Source organism: Centropristis striata, chromosome 9 (genome assembly GCF_030273125.1).
Source record: "Centropristis striata isolate RG_2023a ecotype Rhode Island chromosome 9, C.striata_1.0, whole genome shotgun sequence".
In the NCBI taxonomy this organism is placed as follows: domain Eukaryota; kingdom Metazoa; phylum Chordata; class Actinopteri; order Perciformes; family Serranidae; genus Centropristis; species Centropristis striata.
This window is the reverse complement of record NC_081525.1, coordinates 21,239,462-21,262,430: the sequence shown is the minus strand read 5'-3', so window position 1 is coordinate 21,262,430 and position 22,969 is coordinate 21,239,462. Positions and strand designations below refer to the sequence as shown.

The window sequence follows — 22,969 nt, the reverse complement described above, 5'->3', positions numbered from 1 at the left end:
GTTCATGATCGACTGCAATTACGTAGAGACGTTTTCTGGAAATGGAAGTCAGTTATAAATTCCATATAAAAAGCTTAGTTGGTATGATGGAAGATCCTTACTGCTCTCTGCCAACTGCACTTAATTTCTTCATGACCTTAATATCCACAAATTAAATAACTAGTTGATTGTATGGCAAATTAAGAAGATTTTATGCTATTTTATACTTACACCCCATACATTCCAGAGGCAAATATTGAATTTATTCTTATTTAATCTTTAATTGTATTGGTTTGTCTACTGTATAATATTGTACTTTTATTTTAATATGATGCATAATGATCCAACCAAGCTATAAAGTAAAAGTTAGCATCACATGAACCAGCTACAACATTAAAATGCAGCTAAGAGCTATAAAACTCATAGGTATTTTTTCCGCAGAAAGAGTACTTTTACTTAAAGCTTATTGATACAGCTTCTGTATTTTACTTGCATGCAGGACTTTTACATGTAATGGACTATTGCACTGTGATATTGCCAGTGGTGGAAAGTAACTATGTACATTTACTCAAGTACTGTACTTAAGTATAATTTTGAGGTACTTGTACTTTAATTGGGTATTTCCATTTTATGTAACTTTATACTTCTACTCCACTACATTTAGAGAAATATTGTACTTTTTATTCCACTATGTTTAGCTGACATCTTTAGCTACTTTTCGGGTTGAGATTTAGCATGAAAAACATGATACATTTTGGGTGATTTGACATATTTTTTAATTAAACCTCATAACAGTATATTGGTTATCAAATGAGCCCTACCTTTATTAAATAAAATGACATCAATTCATCAATAATATTAATAATCTAATGTTTTTTGAATAACATTACAACTAACAATCTGAGTGGGGCCATTCTGCCTAACAAGTACTTTTACTTTTGATACTTTAAGTACATTTTGATGCTGATACTTTTGTACTTTTACTTAAGTTTTGAAAGCAGGACTTTTACTTGTAGTGGAGTAATTTCACAGTGTGTTATTAGTATTGTTACTTAAGTAAGAGATCTGGATACTTCTTCCACCACGGGATATATCACTGTATGCGATAACATGCATGACTAGATTATAAGATAGGTATCACTGGATAAACATACTTCCCCGTGTCTGTCTTGTACCATTCCCTACTGTTCTTGTGGCATCAGAGCACTCTGTAGAACAACTCTGCTTACTGTGGTGCAGGCCGACAATTAACAATAGAGGGTTATACCACACACACACACAAACACACACTGTGACACACATTGACAAAAGCAGAATGATGTCCTTTTGTTCCCTTTCCTCTTTACTCTGATTTTTACACACTGGTTTGTACAAAATGATACTTCTGTATGCTGACTGACCAACCCACTTACACAATCATGCATAAATTTCTCCCCACGCTGACGCATAATTTATGCTGGCATCAGTGTGTTTGTGTACGAGATTCAGAGCGAGAGTTTTTTGTGCACTAACCAAAGCTGTCAATAAGCTCTTGTGACCTAATCAATAACAATACCAGAGACCGAATCCATGACCTGCATTCAGCTGCTGCCTGCGTAAGTGTGTGTGGTGAGTGTGTGAATGCAGATGAAATGTCCCTACAGTCTCTCCACGGTCTACAGACAGACACAAACGTACACAATATTGTGTCCAACATGCAGGACAAATGCAGCAACTATGGATTTCTGATTTTGTTTTTACTTTGACAACTGTAGACCCTGAGGCCAAGTTAAACTAATGTGTCATAAAATATCAAGAACGTCAACTTATTTGTTATTATTTCCCCCAGAGTTAAAGAGAGGATCCATACTAATTTCCTCTGTGTTTGTCCAGATATGTGTAGATTTGAGATGTATTTAGCCTAGCTTAGCACAACAATGGAACAAGGGGAACATGTTATCTTAGCTCCACCAAAACTTGAACAGCCTGGCTTTTAACAAGTAGGCTACACATCTTATATAGCCTAAATGTTATAATTGGGGGTATTTTTTTGGAAAACCTGTATTAAAGAAATGTAGACTGAGACAATGTAGTTTAAGAAGAAGTTAGCTATTTATTGAGAAACAGCAGTTGGGCCCAATAACTGCATGCACCTTCTCAGAGTCCACTTATAGTGAAGTTTCCAGCTTCACACTATCTTCATTCAGAACAATGAGTTAACAGTTTTGGAGTGGTTAAAAGGCATATTTTTCATTTTGTAGCTAAGCTTGAGCTTGAGCTAAGCCTAGCTGCTAAGCTAGTCTAAATGCATCCAGGACCCTCTACTTTGTGCACAAAGAAGAATTTAATATTCATCTTCTTGACTGATTTATGGGTAAGTCAACCACAGTACTTCTTCAAATGTTATTCTCCTTCTGAAAGAGGTTTTTGGGTGACTGGACTACACCACTGGTCAAATAATTGCTGGCAAGGTGATGAAAGTAGACGCCAAGGTCATCTGTTAGCCCTGTAGCCTATGTTGAGTGATACAACATGCTTAAACTAGTCAGTCTTTTACTTCTAGTCTAATGTGGTTTCCTATACATCTAATTTCAATTACATTTTTGCAGAGAAGGTGCATGAAGTTACTGGGCCAACCTATTTTTGTCAATGTAGCTAACTGCTACCTAAACTACATTGTCTCAGTTTACATTCCTATAAAACACCCCCAAATAAGTAGCCTATTTGTTAAAAGCCAGGCTGTTCAAGTGTTGGTGGAGCTAAGCTAACATGCTCCCCCTGCTTCCAGCTAAGTTTAAAGGAACACTCCACCGTTTTTTCATATTAAAACATGTTATTCGGGTAAGTAAGACGAGTTGATACAGACCTCTTGCGTCTCAATGCGTGCACTCAATCGCCCTGGCGTGCAGCGCCACTTGGCTAGCACTTAGCTTAGCCCCGTTCATTCAGTAGGATCCAAACAGATGGACAGTTAGAAGCGACCAAACTCCTCCACGTTTTCCCTATTTAAATACAGCTACACGAGTAGTTAAACGACCAAGTATGGCGACACAAAATAAAACGTGGCGCTTTTCTAAGCGGATAAAAAGGATAACTATAATGTATGGCGGAATAGCACTTGGGAGCACTTCGACTCGGTGCAGTAATATCATCACTCCTGAAAAATCTTCTCCCCTCAGGAGTGATGATATTACTGCGCCGAGTCGAAGTGCTCCCAAGTGCTATTCCGCCACACATTATAGTTATCCTTTTTATCCGCTTAGAAAAGCGCCACGTTTTATTTTGTGTCGCCATACTTGGTCGTTTAACTACTCATGTAGCTGTATTTAAATAGGGAAAACGTGGAGGAGTTTGGTCGCTTCTCCATCTGTTTGGATCCTACTGAATGAACGGGGCTAAGCTAAGTGCTAGCCAAGTGGCGCCGCACGCCAGGGCGATTGAGTGCACGCATTGAGACGCAAGAGGTCTGTATCAACTCGTCTTACTTGACCGAATAACATGTTTTAATATGAAAAAACGGTGGAGTGTTCCTTTAACTTTGAAAGTATTTTGCATGCATTGGAAACCTAACAAAGGTGTCACTATTTGCATGCCACAGTAATGTAAAACTTTATAGCTTGCATGTCAACTTCTCCAAGCTTCCATACAAATCTTATTGACATATGAAATATGATTTTATTTTTAAAACTGCAACATGTTGGAGACAATACTAGTTACCTACTATCTCTTGAATATGTAGATGTAAAATGTTAGCTTGTGTTAGCTCTTGTGCTAACAAAGCAAGTCATTAACTTTAACTTATTTCTTTTCACTGTTCCACCTATTAAACTGAAACGGTCTGACAGAGACACTCAGATACACTTACTGGGGGTGTTTGGATTTATTTCACTTTGTGTAGAAGCTTGATAGAGAAGGGTATACTCCTTTAAGAGGTGTTGGGTGGGTAAACTCTGGTAGTTGACATGGATCTAGGCTGGTAGACAGGGGACAAGCCTGGGATAGAGAAGCTTTTTAATCTACTCAACACAATAAAACTGTTTACCATGACAATACCATCAAACTCACACAGGGATGGACTTGTCTGGACAGCTGGTGGGATTACACCTGTCACATTTCAATTGGATCCCTATAATACACCTTGCTTTTTAGATTGTGGTAGTGTGTTTGTGTGTGTTCATGCATGTGGACGCCATAACATACCATTCACTGCACACATAAAATACATTTTTTGTGTTTTATCTTACTAGTTTTTTTGTTTCACATCTGTACATTTCAACATCCAATTAAGTCAACAAATGCAACTATTATGTGGCAGTAGCAGCCTAACACAGTGGGGGTGAGAGGTTTCTACATCTGGGAGACTAATCATTATTTGTAAACATAAATCTATATACAGAGTTGAGTGGATTAAATTCAGATCCAGTATTTGTCCTGGAATAAAATGGGCTTAAATCCACTGTACACAGTATAGGATAGATTTTTAACATAACATATAGTATACACTGAATGTAGAGCCTCTTTAGTGGCGTTTTTAGGTGAATGCATGAATGTGTGTGGTGTGTGTGTGTGTGTGTGTGTGTGTGTGTTTGTGTTCACACCGCCTAAGAACCGGTCCGACCACGTTTGGAGTCAAGTCACCTGAATGAAGAAATGGAGGACTAGTTTTGGCCCAAGCGAGACGCAGAGGGAGAATTAAAGTGAAAGAGAAGGAGAAAGAAAAAACAAGCTCCGGGTACTAAGTCCATGCGGTGACTGTCAGCGTTTGATAGATCTTTTTTTCTCCTCTCCGGTTTCACATTTACAAAGACTTTAAAACTTTTTTTTCATTCGATAAAAAGACAGGTTAGTCTACACTGTTGTGCTGTCAGTTTGGTGCCCCAGTTTGGAGGCAGGCCGTCCTGGGACAGACGCACACATCTGTGATAACAGAAAGCCTGTCACAGCAACACGGACACAAGCCCCGGGGAGGACTGAGCGCGTCACCATGCCTGTGAGACAGAAAGGTAAATGCTTTTCGTCTTTTTTTCTCTCTCTTTAGTTTACCACTCTACATACTGTATTTTGCTAAAGATATATTACCGAATACCTCAGCTTAGACCACTCCAAAATGTTGCGTACATGTCGTTGCTATTGCTCAGCGAAGCGCTCTTGTTCGCCCGAAACTTCTCTGAAACACCAGTAATTTCACGCTGAATCTGTGCACCCATACAACGTGTAGATCACAGTTTAAGAGCTTTTGCTAATTATTCAGACACTGTGGTAAGTACGGCACACAAAACATCCACCAAGCAACATTTCAATTTCCTTTTTTATCTCCTTTTATTAGTTTAAAGCTGCTAGTTTATATGCAGTACAACACATAGAAACAGCGAATTCAGCCTAGGATTTAAAAAAAAAAATCCGCCGAAGCTGATATAAATTGCATGCCGTAGGATGTTAAAGTGTGTGAATGTGCAACTGATTACTTTCTGAAAACATGTTCTGCTTGATATGTACGGTTATAGGTAGCCTACATCTACGTAAACAATCAATATTTTGAACGCCGTTTGGCATTCAAAGAAAGCGGCATGAGAGTTAGATGTTGATGCTGTCAGTGCTTCCGGTTTAATCAGCTGTTCTGAGTGCCATAGAGCCTGGAATGTAGTCTGCACCCTTTCTTCACACCATAAACTCTACTGCCCTCATGTCCTATTGTATCAGACCTACATAAAGTCACAGTAATAAAACTTAATAGTTATATTTCACTGGATGTGAAAGGCAACTATAACCATATCATAAATAGCTTGAATATTTCCACTGTTTACCTTATAATAAAGATTGCTTAAAATATAACTCAAAATTCAAGTTTTTAGTTTTATTGTTTTATCATATGAGTGATATTACAACAGGAGCTGAGTAAACATGCACCCTATGCCACCTTTATAAAGCAAACTATTGCTACATCCTTGAAAGTACTGAATTTAGACCTTATATAATTGTTTAAATGTTTAGTTGCTGTCAAATTTGCAATTCAGTCACTGAAAACAGGCAGTAGTTGAGATAGAAAGTGAGAGAAAATATATAACATACTATATGGAGCCAGATGTTATCAATCTGTCTCTTATTAACTTGACCCCGATGAAGACCCTCTGAGTTCTAAACCAGCCAGAGTTCTTAACCATAGTAATCCTCAATTATGTGAGGCTTTTAATGTACTGTCTGTACCTAATCTCCTTGATCTACTTAAAAGTGTCTGGAGAATTTTGTCTTTCTTTTTCTGTCATAAGTTATGGGGATAAAGACGTTTTGTTATATACCTGTATATTTTGTATTTAGACGCTCAGCGAGCCCTGGAGCTTCTCCAGCAGTACCGGTCCAAACTTGACCAGAGAAGGCAGAACCAGAGCCGGAACAAACAGGGCCATGGGGAGGAAGACTCGCAGCTGCAGCAATCTCTCGACAGAGTCATCAATGTCTTCCAAAGTCAACTCTTTAGTGCTCTGCTTGGTAAGGATATCTTTTTGTTTGTTCATATATATAGTCACTTTTTCTCAAAACATCAATTTATACCTTTTTATTTTACCTTTGAAGCCTTGGTTAGCCTTTATCTGCCTATGCTTGGATTTCACATCTTGACCTATTCATTCTGTTGCAAAAAGTGAGCATGAAAAGCAAATTAAGGATGGCACTGCACAATTTTTTTGCTCAGTAATATTTGCATTTTAAGCATGTTTCATTAATATGAATGCATTGCACATTTTCCTGCCTTAGGCCATGTTTTACAATATATCACCTGACATCAAGGTATTTAAATCAGTGTGGTTGTGTCACATTGAAGTGTTGCATCATCCAAATCACACAAAAAAGATTTTAGCTTGTATAGAGGTTTAAATTGGGGTAAACTAAACATCATGCTGTGGGCAGTTTTATCAATAATAAATGGGATATTGTTCATGCAGAGGTTTTTGTTTGCAGTTTTTCGACCATATTATGTTGGATTGCAATACCCCAAAACCTTGACAGATAAAACAGAAACTGTAAGTATATCTAGATGCCATTGTATCTTTTTGTAATTTGGATGAACTGACCCTTAAGCTTGGTTCTTGTGCTAGTTTCCACAACAACTTAATGAATTCAGTGTTGCTGTGCTGCAGCCAGTATGTCTTAAAGTAATACTTTAGTAAAAAGATCATTTGAAGACCATCAACACATCCTATATTACCTTGAATTCTAAAAGAAAGCTTAGTTTTTTTCCGCATGCCTTCACAGAATTTCCAAAAAATGTTTTGACAAAATAAGGTAAATGGAGGCCATGTTCAGCAGCATCAAAAATATGACATCCATTTACAAACTCAGACAAGAAGCGTAACTGCTCAATCATGAGACTGTTTATGCAGAAGTGTTTAAAATAGTAAGGTTTTAGTGAAAACGCACGTGTTCAGAAAGTAGTGAACTTACGACATGGATTATTCTGCATGAGTTATTTTTAGAGTGTGTGTAAATGGACGTTTTTATGCTGTCTTCCTCTTTTAAAAAGTGATGCCTAATTACTTCAATTCATCAGGAATTTTCTCTGTCCTCACCATGGAGGCATGCAAGAAAAAAAAAACTTTACAAGAATTTAAGGTCACAGAGGGTGTAATTGATATACAAGTAGGGCTGCACAATATTAGAAAAACCTGACGATATAAACTGCAATATGAAAAGTATGCCTACACAAATTTCTCCTTAAGGGTTGTTCAGGGGCATGCTCCCTCGGAAGAAAGTTTTGTACTTTTTAAATTGAACTGCATCAATCTGGTGTAATTAAAGAGCAAACCCTCCACTACTGAGTGAATGTCTCTGACCCACCAAGTTAAATTTCCTGGGCAGACTCACATGGGTGAACCCCATCATGAGAAATGGGAAAATATTATTTTAATGGGAAACACTGGGTTGATCATGAAAGAGTGTTCCAGTTAATTTTCCTTACTTGACCTTACACGTCCTCCGATGTGACTATTGCACATTTGCACATGGCTATGTTGATGCTGAAACAATATATTATGCAGCCCTAACAACTAGTCATTTGGGGGTGTCAGTCAGAAAGAATACTATGTGTTTGGGAATGAAGGTTTGAAGACACAGTGGTAGCACTAGTTTCCACAACTTCTTGGGCTATCATATGACTATTCACCAGAAAAAAAAGATCACAATTTAAATATGTAGGCGTGATGTGGCCTGTCACAGAAAACACAGAGCTCTTTGTAGATGGTCGGCATAAATTTAAAGAATGTGTAGCAAGTCTACATTCCCCTCAAGAGCTAACAGTGTAACTGTGTCTAACTGGTTAGTTCTGCTTGTGGTGAACTGTTGCGTATTGAAGGGAAAACACTATTTGCATGTTTCAACAAACTGGTTCTTAGTGCCACACCCACACCTGTAGTTCTTGCAGTAACACTCCTTACTGTGTGTGTGTGTGTGTGTGTGTGTGCTGTCACTAAACATGAGACTTAGTTCCTGTTTGTGACTTTGACCTTTAATCGAGCTGTCGCTGATATCAAAGTTGTATCTTGAAACAGGGTTGTCTTTGTTTTTTTCTTTTTTTAAAACTTGACTTCTTTTGTGTCAAGGACATTTGACTTGATCTGTTATGTAATATGCGTGAATCTACTGTATGGCCGTGAATGTAAGTGTGTGTCATTGTACTTTGTAGTTTATGTCTTTGGCACCAGTTTTATGGTCAATTTTATGTATTGTACTGTTATATTCCCTGTGTACTTTCTCCATTTCTCTCCGCTCATCCTCCTCCAACTGTCTTCCCTGTTCTCTTCCCACATGCTGCACCTCTGTTTTCTTCCCCTTCATCATCTATTTTACGACCCCCGAACTTATCTGAGCTAGCAGCCTGAGCTCACAATCATGTGTATGATTTAGTGTAGAACTACCTGTCAGTGTGAAGAGGAGGAAGTGCAACCTCTGATTATAACAGTCACTCTGATGGGGTCTGCCAGGGTGCTCACTTCTCACTTCAGGAGCTACTGTTGTACAGTAAATATCTATGGTGGCAGTATCCTTTTGCTACCACTAGAGGTCAACAATGTATTAGCTGTGCTTGCTCTGGTTTCTCTGCTTTTTGTGATCAGCTTCAATTTACTTGCATCGGATTGCCATGTACAATAGACAATAGTGATTAAAATTTTCTAGTGCAATTGGAACAGCTTTTCAGAGCTACACCATATGATTATTTTCATCATAGATAAATCTCCCAATGCTTTTCCATTAATCACTTTATCAATCAGTTACTTTGTCTATTAAGTATCTACAAATAGTAAGATGCCCATTACAGTTTCCCAGAGCACAGAGTTGCATTTTCATGTCAAATCCTCAGTTAAGAGAAGCTTAAATCAAAAGATGTTGTGAGATTTGGATTGATAGATGTCTGAAAAGACAAATTGTCGATTTATTTGGTGCTTAATCTTTTGTTGATCGACTCATCCCTTCTTCCCTACTGCTCTGTGTGCTTTGGAGAAAATATGACCTTGTTGTTTTTATAAAATTGACTTTCATTTATAGTCATGCATTCAGTCACCCATCCCTTTAATGTGTCATTACCTCATTAACTAATCCACTAAACCCTTCAGTCATTCATCATGGCCCTAATCTGTGCTCTTCTCCTTCCAGACATTCAGGAGTACTACGAGTTGACTATCCTTGCGGACAGCAAGAGTTCTGTGGACCAGACAGACGGTCCTTTGAACCCCCCTGCCTCCTGTAACCTGCCAGCAGTGCTCTCAGCCCAGCCACAGCCCTCCCCTGGTCCCCTGAGCCCCCAGGCTTCTGGAGGATCATCCCAGCCAAAACCCTTGACTCCCAAACCAAGGTCAATCAAGTCCCATGCTGCTCCACTCCCAACTGGGACACCCACAACAAAGCCATCTTCCCCCGCAGCACAGCCCGTTACACCGCCAGCCAAGGTGAAGTATCGGGCTCCTCTCCCTCCTGTCAGTCCTGGAGCCTCCAATTCATGGGCATCTCCTACGCCCTCCTCTCCCTCTGCTGCAGTGAATGGTGTAGAAACCCCCACTGGCTCCATAAAATCACCAAATGGAACCAAGCCACGTCTTACTGCCACAAATTCAAATGTTTCTTCGCTAAGCTCCACCACCTCCTCAAATCCACAAAGCGATTATGTCTGTCCAGACCTCAACCTGGTGACTGTCTCAGCGCTCGTCTCCAGCACCATCCAAGGCTTTGTGTCTCCAACCACTCCAGACAAACTTTCCCCCACCAGCCCTGGTCACAACAGAGCCACAGATGCTGATATGTTCCCTCCAGCTCTTGCGACCAGCAACGACCCAGGCAAGGGCAAAGTCACTCCCAGCACGAGTCCAACGAGCCCCAGTAAGGGAAAGTTTACCTTCAGCAGCCGCAGGCCCACAAGTCCTGATAAGGGGCCTCACCTGAGGTATGTCGGACAAATTAGCATATTTTAATTGTTAGTACAGCAGGAAGTACAAAACTTCTAAACTAACTAAGGTATGTCACAATGTGGTGTGCTGACACTGTCATAATTCTAATATCGATACTCTGAATGAATACATTAAAACAGTATTCTATGGAGAATTTCCCATTGGTGAAGTTCAAGTAAAACCACAGGTTTTCCTTTTCTTTATTTGGACACCTGTCATACCGTTGCTTTGCTAACTAATTGCTTCTATTTATTTCCACCAAAATTAAAGATTTACTCAATTCCTAGTGGTCAAGACAGCAAAGCTGATAGACTAATAAACTCAAATTATTTTTTTTATTTGAAAACACAAAATGTTGACAGCTATTTCAATTTCATGCTCGTTATAATAAATGTGCGTGTACAGAATGTCACTTGGATTTAGTGGCAGATAGAATACAATGCTGCATTGTTTGCTTTTGGGAATTCAGGAGTAGAATACTACTGACATTTTTTAGAGTTCACCTCCAGACACCCACTCTCCTTCATCTCTGTTCCCAGTCCAACCAGCCCCGGGCCGATGAAAGTCACCTCCTCTAGCCCCAGTTATGGTCCAGCCAGCCCCAGGCCAGCTACAAGCCCACTGACCCCCAACAAGGTAAGACATCTCTGGTTGTTTGTGAATAAGGCAACCTACAAGAAATCTCCTCACAGTTAATAGCAGTGGATAATGTATTGCCTCCTATAAGTTGATGGTTGATCTCTGTGGTTAAGCAGCAACAAGCAATATTGGGGCTGCCTGATTTTGGAAAAGGAGTGAGGTTGTGTTTTTTCCCCTGAGTCTTAGGGAAAATATTTTTGTTGTCTCCTTGTGTCTACAGGGGCTTGCCATGTTTGGTTATGACCTGCATAATTCTCCCATGATAGATGGTTATATGATCAGGTGGCACAGATTTTCTAGTCGTTTTTATGGTCCTGATAGTTTCATCATGCTCTGAATTTTCATATTTAGGTTTTATATTGCTGGGATCCGTCAGTACATTTGACATGATATGCTGCAGTTCTGTAACATTGCTTGCTGGACATTTGCTGTCATCATTGTCTTTTTGTCACAGCTAGGGCTGCATACATTTATTTTTATCTTCCCAACCATCACTTACTAGGTTTTCTTGATAATGGCATTTTGTTTTAGCTCCAAAAGTTTTTCTTTCACTGTGTTACACCGTGTTTTGTTTCCGCCACATGCCTATACATGTCATTTGGTTTAGCCCCGTCTTGTTATTTGTGGGTGCAGCTTGTGCCCAATGTAGGAGCACAGTTCCCCTTGATAAGGCAATACAGAAAACTTATAATCATACAATATGAGATTTAATGGAGCTACAACTGAAGTAATACAGAACTTGGAAATAGTTGTGATATACATGTCTCCTCTTGTATATGGAAAGTCTACTGGTGGTTTGCAAAGAGCAATATTAGATGAATAGATCATTTATGCAGGGTTGCTGTTTTAACATTGGCTTACATTGCATTACATAATATGACAAGGGGAATCAATTCAATTCAGTAACATTTTATTCTCCGCTAGAGTCAGCAGAACGAGCTCAGAGATCGGCTCATGCAACTGGTTTTGTCTTTTGTTGATCTAACAGAAATGGTTTTATGTGGTTTGGACTGTTTGAACACACGCTCACACTGTACGCATCATTGCTTTCCTGCTGCTGAAAGTCAACATCTTGGGAAACTGTGCTGACACTGACATACAAAAAAGCTTTTTTTTAATACAGTGCTGCACTTTGTGCATCAGGCAACATCTTTCCTCACAATTAAATACTGCTCATATTGTGTTGGCATTGGTGACAATTCAAGGTTCATTCATGTGCTGCTCAGGTGTTTTTAATCAATTTGTCCAATATTAATTACAAACTAGGGTGATTAATTTAGTTTTCCTTATAGTTACCAAACGAAAATAGGAATTTTGTGTAAAGTTTTTATGGAATGGAACACATTTTCTTGCATTTGCATTGCTTTTTTGAGCAGTTTCTAGTATTGATAGTTAATATAATGAATTGAGATACAATAACAGTGTTTAGCACAACCCTAGTGCAGGCAGACAGACAGCTCTCCGTTGGCAGCGGTGAGCATCATGAAAGAACCAACAATGAGTGCAGAGCCAGAGGAGGGTGGAGCTGGATAGAAGTAGAGTAGGACAGGAACAGAAACAAATTTAAAAGTGTGTTTGTTTGTTTTATGCAAGACATTTGTATGTGAGATATTTCCTACCCAACTTTCTTAACTCTTTCTGCTCTGCTGGTCTCATATAACACAGCAACAACAATTGTACTGATGTGAATCCCATCTTTGCGAGAAGCTTCAGGGTGCATATGAAGCTTTAACTTCACCAATACTCCAAGTTGAAAGTAGAGCATTCATTGCTATACCGCTGTTACTGTTCACTCAGTCTAACCCCCCCACTCCTGCCAGAGACTGACCTGATAAAACAGCAGAGAGTGGTGTGTGTGTGTAGCATAAGTATTTGTGTGTGTGCTTATGTCTGCGTACACACGTCTGTCTGTGTGACTGTTTGCCTGTGCATCCATGTGTATGCGTTTCTGCGCCTGTCTCTGCATGTTTGCCCTTTTTTTGTGTGTGCTGAGTGTGTTCTGCGTGTGTGCGTATATATATTCGGAGCCATGCACTCTTTGAGGTCAAAATGTGGCTACCAGCTGCCATAAAATGAAGACAGCAGCTGGAAAACAAGAGGGCGGGCGGAGGTGCACCGGGACAGCTGCCATGTTTCCGAGTCGGCCTCTATTTTAGCGGAGAAGCCATCTCTAGCTGCTCTGATGAAAGGACAGGTGGAGAGGACATGAGAAAGGGAGGAGAGAGATTGAGGGATGAAAGAAGAGGGTGAGAAGGAGGAGACAGAGACGGACAGAAAGCAGAGGGATGGCACCAACAGCAACAAGCGGCTGAGTGGTGGAAGTTGCAGCTGGGAGATGTTTCGGTGAAAGTTTGCCAGTCGGACTGGTGAGGATGGACTGCATCTGCATCCTCACAACCAAGGTGAGACACGGGATGGCAGCCAGTGGAGTAGAGCAGAAAAGAATAACAGACAAGAACAGGGTAAACAGGATCTGGACGCACAGCCTCGGATCACATTTTTAAAATTACGGAATTATCATGTTTTTTGTAATGAAGGTCCCTCACGATGGCATTCATTCATTCATGCAATCATCCTTTTAATTTTTATGTTGAAATTGTGTGTGAATTTTGTGTGCTAAACTGTCAGATGCCCTCATGTGATCTTATTTTAAACTGTCATTAAGAAAGCATGATTTTTAATTTAAAGTGAGACTGATGGCTGCAGTGTTTTCGGGGGGGATTCCATTTAAGACAATGAAATGAAGCTAAGTGCATCTGCTAACAATTAGCCACATCCAATTGGTGACAGGTTGCTGATTGCCCAGATGGTGTGCTGTTCTTTGTGAATGAACAGGCTAAGGTGGTATCTTACAGGAACGGGCTGTGCTCTAGTGAAGCGACTCTAATGGGAATGCCGAGCTGTTGCTCAGCTGTAAGTCTGACAACATGTGACACCCAGAGAGACAAGAAACTGGGTTGATAGGACACAAACTTCAAAAGACTAGATATTTGACTGACTGGCTGGCTGGCTGACTGACTTATTCGCTGGTTGACTGACTGGTCTCAAGACAGGAGAGAACACTTGGCTAAAAAAAGGCTGGCAAAAATAAACATATACATACAGTCATGGAAAAAACATTAGAACATTGTTTTGATATCTAGCCATTTTCCATGGTTTTCATGATAATAACCAAAATCAGTATCAAGAAAACCATGAAAAATGTCTAGTTATCAGCTCTTAAATTAAACACTTAAAAGCTATTTTTGTTGTTATCATTATATCTGTCAAAACAAATATACCTTTAGTTGTACCAGGCATTAAAATGAACAAGAAATTGGAGAAAATAGGGGTAGTCTAATAATTTTTTCCATGACTATATGCACATATGTGCATGCATAGAAATGCATGGCCCATTTAAATGCAGCAGAAGCAGTATGAGCTGGGGTAGGCTGCAGTCCCCCACGACCCTGCACAGGATTAGTGAGTATAGATGATTGATTGATGGGGAATTTAAGTGATGCTTCCATTACAACAGAGCTGCATATAAGGTGTAAAGGCCAGGTTATGCTTAGAGTGAACTACTTCATGCGACATGTTTTCTGACCTCGTCTAAAGACAGAAGTGTTCAGAACTCTCCCAAATGGCTACACTTGGCAGGTTGAAAAGCATCTTGGAGAGGGGCAACATGAGATAATAATTCAGGATAGCAGAGCACACTTTAGGCCAGCTCCTCCTCTAAGGCATTAATGGCATTGCCCTACTGTAGTTTGTATACATGGATAGTGGCAAAAGTAGTTGTGTGAAAGACTAGAGCTTGAGAGGAGAGGTACAAATCCTGCATACTTTGTCACCTTCACACACCTGAACAATAGCATTTATAGCAAGTCAGCGTTCATGTCGTATTTTTGGTTTTGGCTAATAATAAAAAATGTTTTGCATTTAGTCAGGGAGATTGAATCAGCTTTGTGTGGAGTGATGAGACTGTTTCAATCTGCTGCTTTTATTTGTCACTTTGACTGAGCTTCAGTCTCATGCTTCATATACTGTACTTTGTCATATATTCACTAAATCCTTTTCCATTGCACTTTCTTGCATTTTGCTTTTATCGATACACAACCTTTACTGCCTCTGCCAAGTGTCATCAAGTGTCAATCATAATAGCAAAAATGCAAATAAAAATTGAGCATTAAAAAAAAGGTGGATGGAAACACACCTACTGTAACAGCTCTGATCTTGATTCAGACTAAATCTCATTATGGACTCAGTCTTGATTGTGCTTATTCGTGGACTCTACTTAAGTGTTTATAACACATTGTCTGCTTGAAGGACAAACACTTTGACCCCAGATGATCCCTAGTGAGAAATATCACCCTGGAGGCCAGTTCATGAACTTGCTTATGAGCTTAAATTGACCTTCCTTTATCCTGGCTTACAAAGAGGTTGTGAGGTTGAGCCTGGACAAAGAGAAAGTCTCACTGCAAAGATGTTAACGTTCTCTAATAACAATACAACAATGATGTTAAGAAAAAAGCTGCATGGTCCTTTAAGTCCAAGGGATCTAATGAGTGTTAGAAAGGGCCAGAGGACTGACACACACAAACACAAATACGTCTGCAGTGTGTTGGCACATATACAAACAGACTGCAGGGATTCCATCTTGCATTCATCTGGTTACATCCATGTGTCTCATTAAGATAATGGATTAAAAAAACAGAGGGAGTTCCCTGAGCTCGAGACTGCTGGATTACTGCTGGAGGATGTTGCAGTGTTCCCTCTCTTGTCCTGCTTGATTCATTTCTTGCTCCCATGTCCCTCTTTGACCTTCTTTGACCAGTTTTACATTGTGCATTCTGGGTACATAAAAAATGTGTTAAAAAAGAGTACCCTACAGGTGCAAATAAATAAATCAATTAGAATATCATAGAAATGTTTATTTATGTCAGTAATTCAATTCAAACAGTGGAAATTACACAGTATACAGATCCATTACACACAGACTTAAACATTTTGTGTATAATATATGTAATTTCTTCTAATTATAATGATTATGGCTTACATTTAATGAAGACCTAAAATTACAAAAGTATGTTTAATATGGAAATGTTGGCCTCTGAAAAGTATGTCCATCTATTTGCACTCAATACTTGGTTGGGGCTATTTGACTTGAACTACTTGAAATTGACTTTACCATGATATTCTAATGTATTGAGATATACCTGTATACAGATTTAATGCACACGATTCACCCAGGAAGTTGGTTGCAAACACCTCTAATCATGACATATGCAACAAAGAATACAATTAGTAAAATCCTTCAAATAATTAACACCCTGATTCCCACTGAACGTGTAGCATATATAGCATTAGTAGCTATGCTTGAGGAGATTGTTGTCAAACATTCAGTACGTGGGTTTACTTTCCATGAGTACGCTCTTCTTTATCTTGTCCAATCCTCTTTTCGTCTCTGATATATCCAGACTTAAATCCCACCCTGGTTTTATCAGTGTGTGATTGTTGTTTGGCCTTGCTGAGTGTCACTGGGCTGCAAGAGAGCAAGAGTCTTTCCTAAGAGGCTTACCTTAGGCTGCTAATAGACTTTACAGAGGTGGAGCTATTTTAAGTGGGACAAAGAAGAGAAAAGAGAGGAAAAAATGAAAGAGACACTCACAAAGACTGAAGGAAGAGGAGAGAACCTGTGTGTGGGCGAATACATTAAGCTTTTCCGGGTTATTTTACTGGAATTTTTCCAGAAAACTCTGCGCTACATCATTCCACCGATCCATCCATCTGTGCAACTGTCCAGCTGGCACTGTGATGTAACTGTGAGGAGGGGTCACGGCTGACAAATTAATCAACGGAGAAGGCATGAGAGGAGAGTAGAGGAGAGGAGAGGAGGGAGAGAACTTCCCAAGCAGCTGGACTGTTGAGCCCAGAGCTATGCATCTGCAGTAGGACTCACACAGCATTGTGCTGCTGCCACAGGTTAGCTCACTCCATGAGACCCTAAACAAGGGTTAAAAGATCCACACCTGTTGTGAAGAATTGGACTAAGCCTTGCCTGTAGTAGGGCAGGCACCCACGAGGCCAGTACGAGGGCTCATGTGAGGATGGACCAACGCAGCGCTTCACCCTCAATCAATGTAACGTATATTCACTTGTTTTAATTACAATTTATTCTCGGACTCACCCTTTTGTACAGCTAACTTAGGAAAATTACCTGAGCATTGTAATTATGGTAGAGAGGAGGTCAGCTGAGGTTAAATCAATGTCCATAATGAAAGATCAACAGACCATCTGTGGTGTATGTGAAACCCCATACAGTTTTGTGCATTTGCTGGTCGCTCTGTGGGTTTGCATGAACAATTTTGGTTGGTTTTAAAGCTTGTTTTGAAGCAAAAATGTGAGTTTAGTATAAAGTACACAGTAGTATAGTATAGTATAGTATAGTATAGTATAGTATGATGGAATCTATAGCCGTACATCCATATGTAAATGTCCCATGATCCTTATGTAAATCCACATATCAAAAGACAAACAAATAACTTAAACATAAAAAAACACTTTCAGCGTTTTCTTTCTCATTCCCTTGCAATAGTATTAAGTCAGTACCAACCTGTTTCCAAAGCTGGTGTTATGTAAAGCTGAGGTTGGCACGTACATACGTTATATCAGAGTTACAGGTGCCTCCCAAATTATTTCAGAACAAGAACAGTATCGCATCCTTCAAAAAAAGCTGTGATCCCATCCCTGATTCATGGTTCCACAGAACTGTAGGTGCTAAGGATCAGGAAGATTGGCTGACAACCCAGAGGAGCTGAGTAATTAAGAGGAATTAGTCCAGGGCTAGAGGTCATGACTTTACCATTAATGATAGCTGCCTGCTAACGGTTCACTCCCTGTAGTGGCTCATCCTCTTCTGAACTCTTCTGGCAAACAACTGTTGAACACTAAAGTCTACTAAATAAATGAAATTCCCTTAAGTTCACCTTAAGGGAATTTCACCTTACTGACCTGGATGGAAAACATGTCCCTATTTTTAACAAAGGGACATAAGTTGAGTTGAGGCAAATTTATCTCCACTGCTTTACTTAACCACCAGATCATGAGTGATTTTTTTTTTAAAATAATTCTAACAAAAGATTGTGTATTGTGTTGGAAATCCTAAATTGTATCTACTTGTTTATCCTGAAGGCGGGGTTAGAAGTTGGTCATCATAGTAACTCATCAATTTATAAATGCACTATTTTGATGCAGGCCTATGACAACATAACTATAATAAGATGGGAGTAAGTCTAGACATAATCATAACAACTTACTATTAAAATTATAGTGTGGCTTACTCAGAGGTGCCTTTATATTACTTTAGGCCCTAAGGCTTTTCTGGAGGCCCTTCCCTTCCTGGATAATATGCTTCTGCAACATTAATTCAGAACCCCCCTCAATGGACAAAAGGGGTGCCTTTCTAATCAGTAAATAGAATATTTTTCTGTAAGTGAAGTACAAGTGAGTCAGTGTTTGTTTGCCAATATCAAGTAAAAGATATGCAAGAGTAGAATAAAATGTCCCCTGAGCTTGCATGTTGGATGTGTAGTGCTGTCCATGGTGCTGAACATGGACACTGTCACGATGTTGCTGTTTTAGTGACTTTGTTTTGGACTAATTGACTTAGTCCTCTGACTGTTTGTATATGAACTTTCAGTTTTAATACTGGAGTGAGAAGACATGACTTCTTATAAGTAATAGGCTGCACTACCTGTTTAGTGCCAGTGAATCACTCTACTGTAGCTAGCTTTCCAAAATTATAAACTGGGTCTGATCATATAGTAGATTATCAATGGTACAATAACCCATTGAATTACTACAATGCCAATGGTGTTTTATGGTTTGGTATCACTTTATGGCAAAGTGGGAAAGCCATGAGTCACTGAATCTGACCCAAAGCTAGCTAGAGTGCTTCTAACTGGAGCTGTTTCTCTGCATGAATCCGTCCAAGTCCACACCGCTGAAACCAAGCCAGATCCGGAAGCCATGCACAGCCAAAAGCCAGCTTACACTAACTATCGTTTCCCAGACCTCAGACACAATCAGCCCAACTTGGCTGGTTCCCAGGGTCAACTCTGGAGGCAAGGACTGACCAGTGTTTGACTCTGAAAAATAACCCACCGTTCTGGAAAGCAGGGCACCAACTCTCTGGTGGGCCTGATATCCTTATGAAGGATAGTAGCAGTTTATAATGAAGGCTGTTGTTCAGTTAACTTCTCCTTAGCTGTGTGACCTCCTCTTGTTTAGCCACCTCGGCTAACAGGCTAACATTAAATAGTTCAGTCCATGTCATGCCTGAGTACAGCCAGAGCAGCTAATCCCATTAAGCAGATGACTAATCTCTGAGGAGCTACACACATACACACACATTCAGAGATACTGGGCTACAATACAGACTTCATTTTAGTTCAGTTAAGTCTCATCATAGATTTTTTAAGAGGGGGAAATTAAACAGCTCAGAATCATCATAGCTTTGTGAACCCATGACCTCTGGCTGTCAGGATAGTTTGGAGAGTTGATCAGGGACTACATGTGTATTGTGGGTCAAGAAGATTAAAAAATGTTGTTCTTTGTACTGCCCTGAAGTACTGCCAATAGCATAAAGATACAGTTTTGGTAGACATGATGATTTGTTGGGATTGACAGTTGAAATGTGTACTATTTGAAATCAACTAATTTTTGGCACTTTTATTTGTATGTTAAACATATGTCACATAATATGGCTATATTCTCCATGGTTTTCTTGATAATGATTTTGGTTGTTATATAAAAAATGAATGGGAAATTGAAGAAAACAATGGTCTAATCATTTTTTCAATGACTGTATGTTACTGTAGCTTACTCACCCCTTACACTTTTTTTGAGACTTGATTGAGATAAACTGAATATTCAGAGAATATTGTCTCTAGGTACTGCTGTGTCTGTGTTTTGCCACATAGTGGCACTGTATGTATGACAAACACACCAACATGTTGGGTGCTCAAAATGTCTTTTTACAGAGACTTGACACTTTTGCTATTTGTCCCTTGAAATTAATGACTATAAAATATGTAATAAATTACAGCCTATTAATGGTATAAATATCTAACTTTTTCTGCTGTGCATTTGATATTTGTAGCTGCGAGGTGTCTGTGTCCTCGCACAGCTTTTTAGAGATGGAGGAAGAGATATATATATAGAACAAAATCACTCATGTGGAAACTGACACACAGCTGGTAAACGCAGATCATGTGACCATATGTGAACTGTTGATCTATGGTGTATTTTTTGATTGGTTAATGTGTAGAATGGAGAACCCACCCCGATTGGCTAAAGTAGTGAGTGTATGAGGTTACGACACACACATACACACAGTGTAGTTATTTCTGTGCTGGCTGACCTACTAATGTTAACATGTAGTGCATGCCTGCTAGGCTCATGAGGTAGCATCCTCTGCCTCTCTCGCTCTCTCCGTCTCTGTCTCTCTCTACTATTTCCATCTCATTCATTCCTTTCTTGATTCTTTCTGTCTTTCTGTTTATCTTTCACTAATGATGGTGATGAGTTGATTTTGTAAATGTGGACTTAGATTCTATCTTTAACCTCACGTAATTTTTATGAGCCATATGAGCCAAAACGCCTGTGGCTATCCCAGATGTATGAATGTATTTTTATACGTGTGTGTGTGTGTGTGTGTGTGTGTGTGTACATGTCCATCTGTTCCTTGCCAAACACAGAAAGACTCATATAGCCGGTTTCGGTACAGCTAGCTTATTACACAAGACCTGGAAAGCTGACTCTTTGAAAACGGAGAATACATTTTATGTTTGTATTTATTTTAAATAAAATCCTAGAACAAGACATAATAATATGCCCCTGTTTTTGAGAGCTCTTACTTTTACTCTCTACTCTAACACTCCTGGGAATTTTTCAATTTCAGGCCCACAGCAAATGTTTATTTGAAGGAAATAGAGGATTTGGGTAGTTGGCCTCAATGTTTGAAGAGTGTTATTCAAGATGTTCAGTGGAAAAACCTCAAAGCAAACATATAGTGCCAAAAATGTCACCAACAAACAAGTAAACTCTAACACACACAAATGAGAATCTCTAGATTCCTGTTTATAAAATTTTCCCAGATTAAGTTAAATCGGAGGGATTTTAAAGTTATAACCAGTCATATCAATAACATTACATCCAAAGAGAAATTCGGAAATATCAGCACACCAAGAAATAATTGCCAAGGTTGGACACAAAATACAGTGTTCCCTCCATGAAACACATGTCTAAATAAAGAACGCTTTCTAGAAATTTGGTGTACAGAAAGATTTGAAGCCTTCAACATGCTTAAGTCATTAATTATTCATTAATCACTGATGCATTACAAAGAACACACACAAAGTTTTACTTGTGTTAGTTTATGCATAAGGAGTTTTTGAAGAGAAGTCCCTGCTGTGCTCAGAATAACCTTTCATGTCATTGCATTATTTATATGCCTTGTCTACCTGCATCAGCTTCCAGACTTAATTGGCTCCTCCAGGCTTCTATCTCTGCATCTTGTATGTTGGAAAATAATTTCTCATTACCGATTACAAGCTTTTAACGTAACTTGGGGCACAGTCTTGGCTTCTGATTACTCTATCTGTAAACTTATGAAATTACTGTGGAGACCTCTGTGTCAGCTTTTCTTCCCCCATCCCCCATTTCTATCTTGCATTTTTTTTTTTTTTTTCAGAATTCTCCATCAATGACCTTAAATTCACCTTGTGTTTGCTTGTTTCCCTTGCTCTACCCTCTGCTTTCTCACACTGTGTTTCCCTCTCTCTGTCTTCGTCTCTCTCATGCTGGGTTGTTTGTTTTCCAGTTGAGGTGAGAAGACAGAGACAACCACAGAGAGACTACTGTGTGTGTTTGGGTCTGTGTTTCTGTGTGTGTGATGGTCCAGATGGCCCAGCCGTCAGCATCAAGAGCCTCGGTTAAGGAGTGAGCTTTGACTTGTTTGACTTCCTCTGCCCTTTATCTCCCCTAAATCCTCTCTTCTCCTCTCCTCTCCTCTCCTCTCCTCTCCTCTCCTCTCCTCTCCTCTCCTCTCCTCTCCTCTCCTCTCCTCTCCTCCACATTTTTGTTACACATCTCTGGCATGTTTACGTTGGTCTTCTCATAGATAGCATGTGAACAAACTCACACTTATTTTCACATATTTTATACCATTTAAAGTGTTACATTTTTTTTTCAATTTTCTTTTTATTGAGAACAAGTTATATAAATACAGTCATATACACAGATAATACTTTTTGATTTTTTTACAGCACACACATACAAATACAAATCCCCCCAACCCCCACCCTACAACAACCTGGGCAGTGCATCCCAATCTAAGAAGATTAAATAAGTAAATGAGAATGAAAAATATATTAATAACAATAATAAAAGTCACAATATAAATATATTCAACAGATATGGATAGTTAAAACAAAGAGAGAAAAACAAGGAAAGTGGAGGTAATTTGAAAGTAAAACTTGAGGATAACTGCGGAGGCTGTGTTGGCTGTGCCATGCATCATCCTTCAGGATCTGGTATGAATTATCAGGGAGGATTTTTAGTTTGCTAATATAAGACATCACTGGGTTCCAGGTGGAATAGAAGAGGTCTTTTGACCCTCTAAGTGTAAATTCAATTTTTTCAAGACTTAAATGGAGCATAAGGTCACTCATCCATAAGGAGGTACTGGGTGGTATGGGGGATTTCCAGTGCAACAAAATCCTTCTACGGGCAAGTAGAGTGGTAAATGCCATAATGTCCTTATGCTTATTGATAATCTGTTGGTTAGCTGGCACTATTCCGAAGATGGCAGAGTAGGCATTAGGCTGCAGATTGAAGGATAGTGCCTGTGAGAGAGTGTGTTACATTTTTTACCAAATATTGAAGTAAGAACCTGATGT

At 39.4% G+C, this 22,969-nt stretch overlaps 1 protein-coding gene across 2 annotated transcripts in view; it reads left to right on the top strand.

Annotated features, from left to right (window-relative positions):
* Positions 1 to 4,927: 4,927 nt before the first annotated feature.
* Positions 4,928 to 22,969, top strand: part of LOC131977322 (discs large homolog 1-like protein) — a 120,193-nt gene continuing 102,151 nt past the window's right edge. For both annotated transcript variants that reach the window (XM_059340559.1, XM_059340558.1), the window contains exons 1-4: positions 4,928 to 4,961; positions 6,274 to 6,444; positions 9,601 to 10,384; positions 10,928 to 11,024. In XM_059340559.1, coding sequence (XP_059196542.1) covers positions 4,943 to 4,961; positions 6,274 to 6,444; positions 9,601 to 10,384; positions 10,928 to 11,024 — 1,071 coding nt within the window. In that variant the 5' untranslated portion in view covers positions 4,928 to 4,942. The remainder of the gene's footprint in view (positions 4,962 to 6,273; positions 6,445 to 9,600; positions 10,385 to 10,927; positions 11,025 to 22,969) is intronic.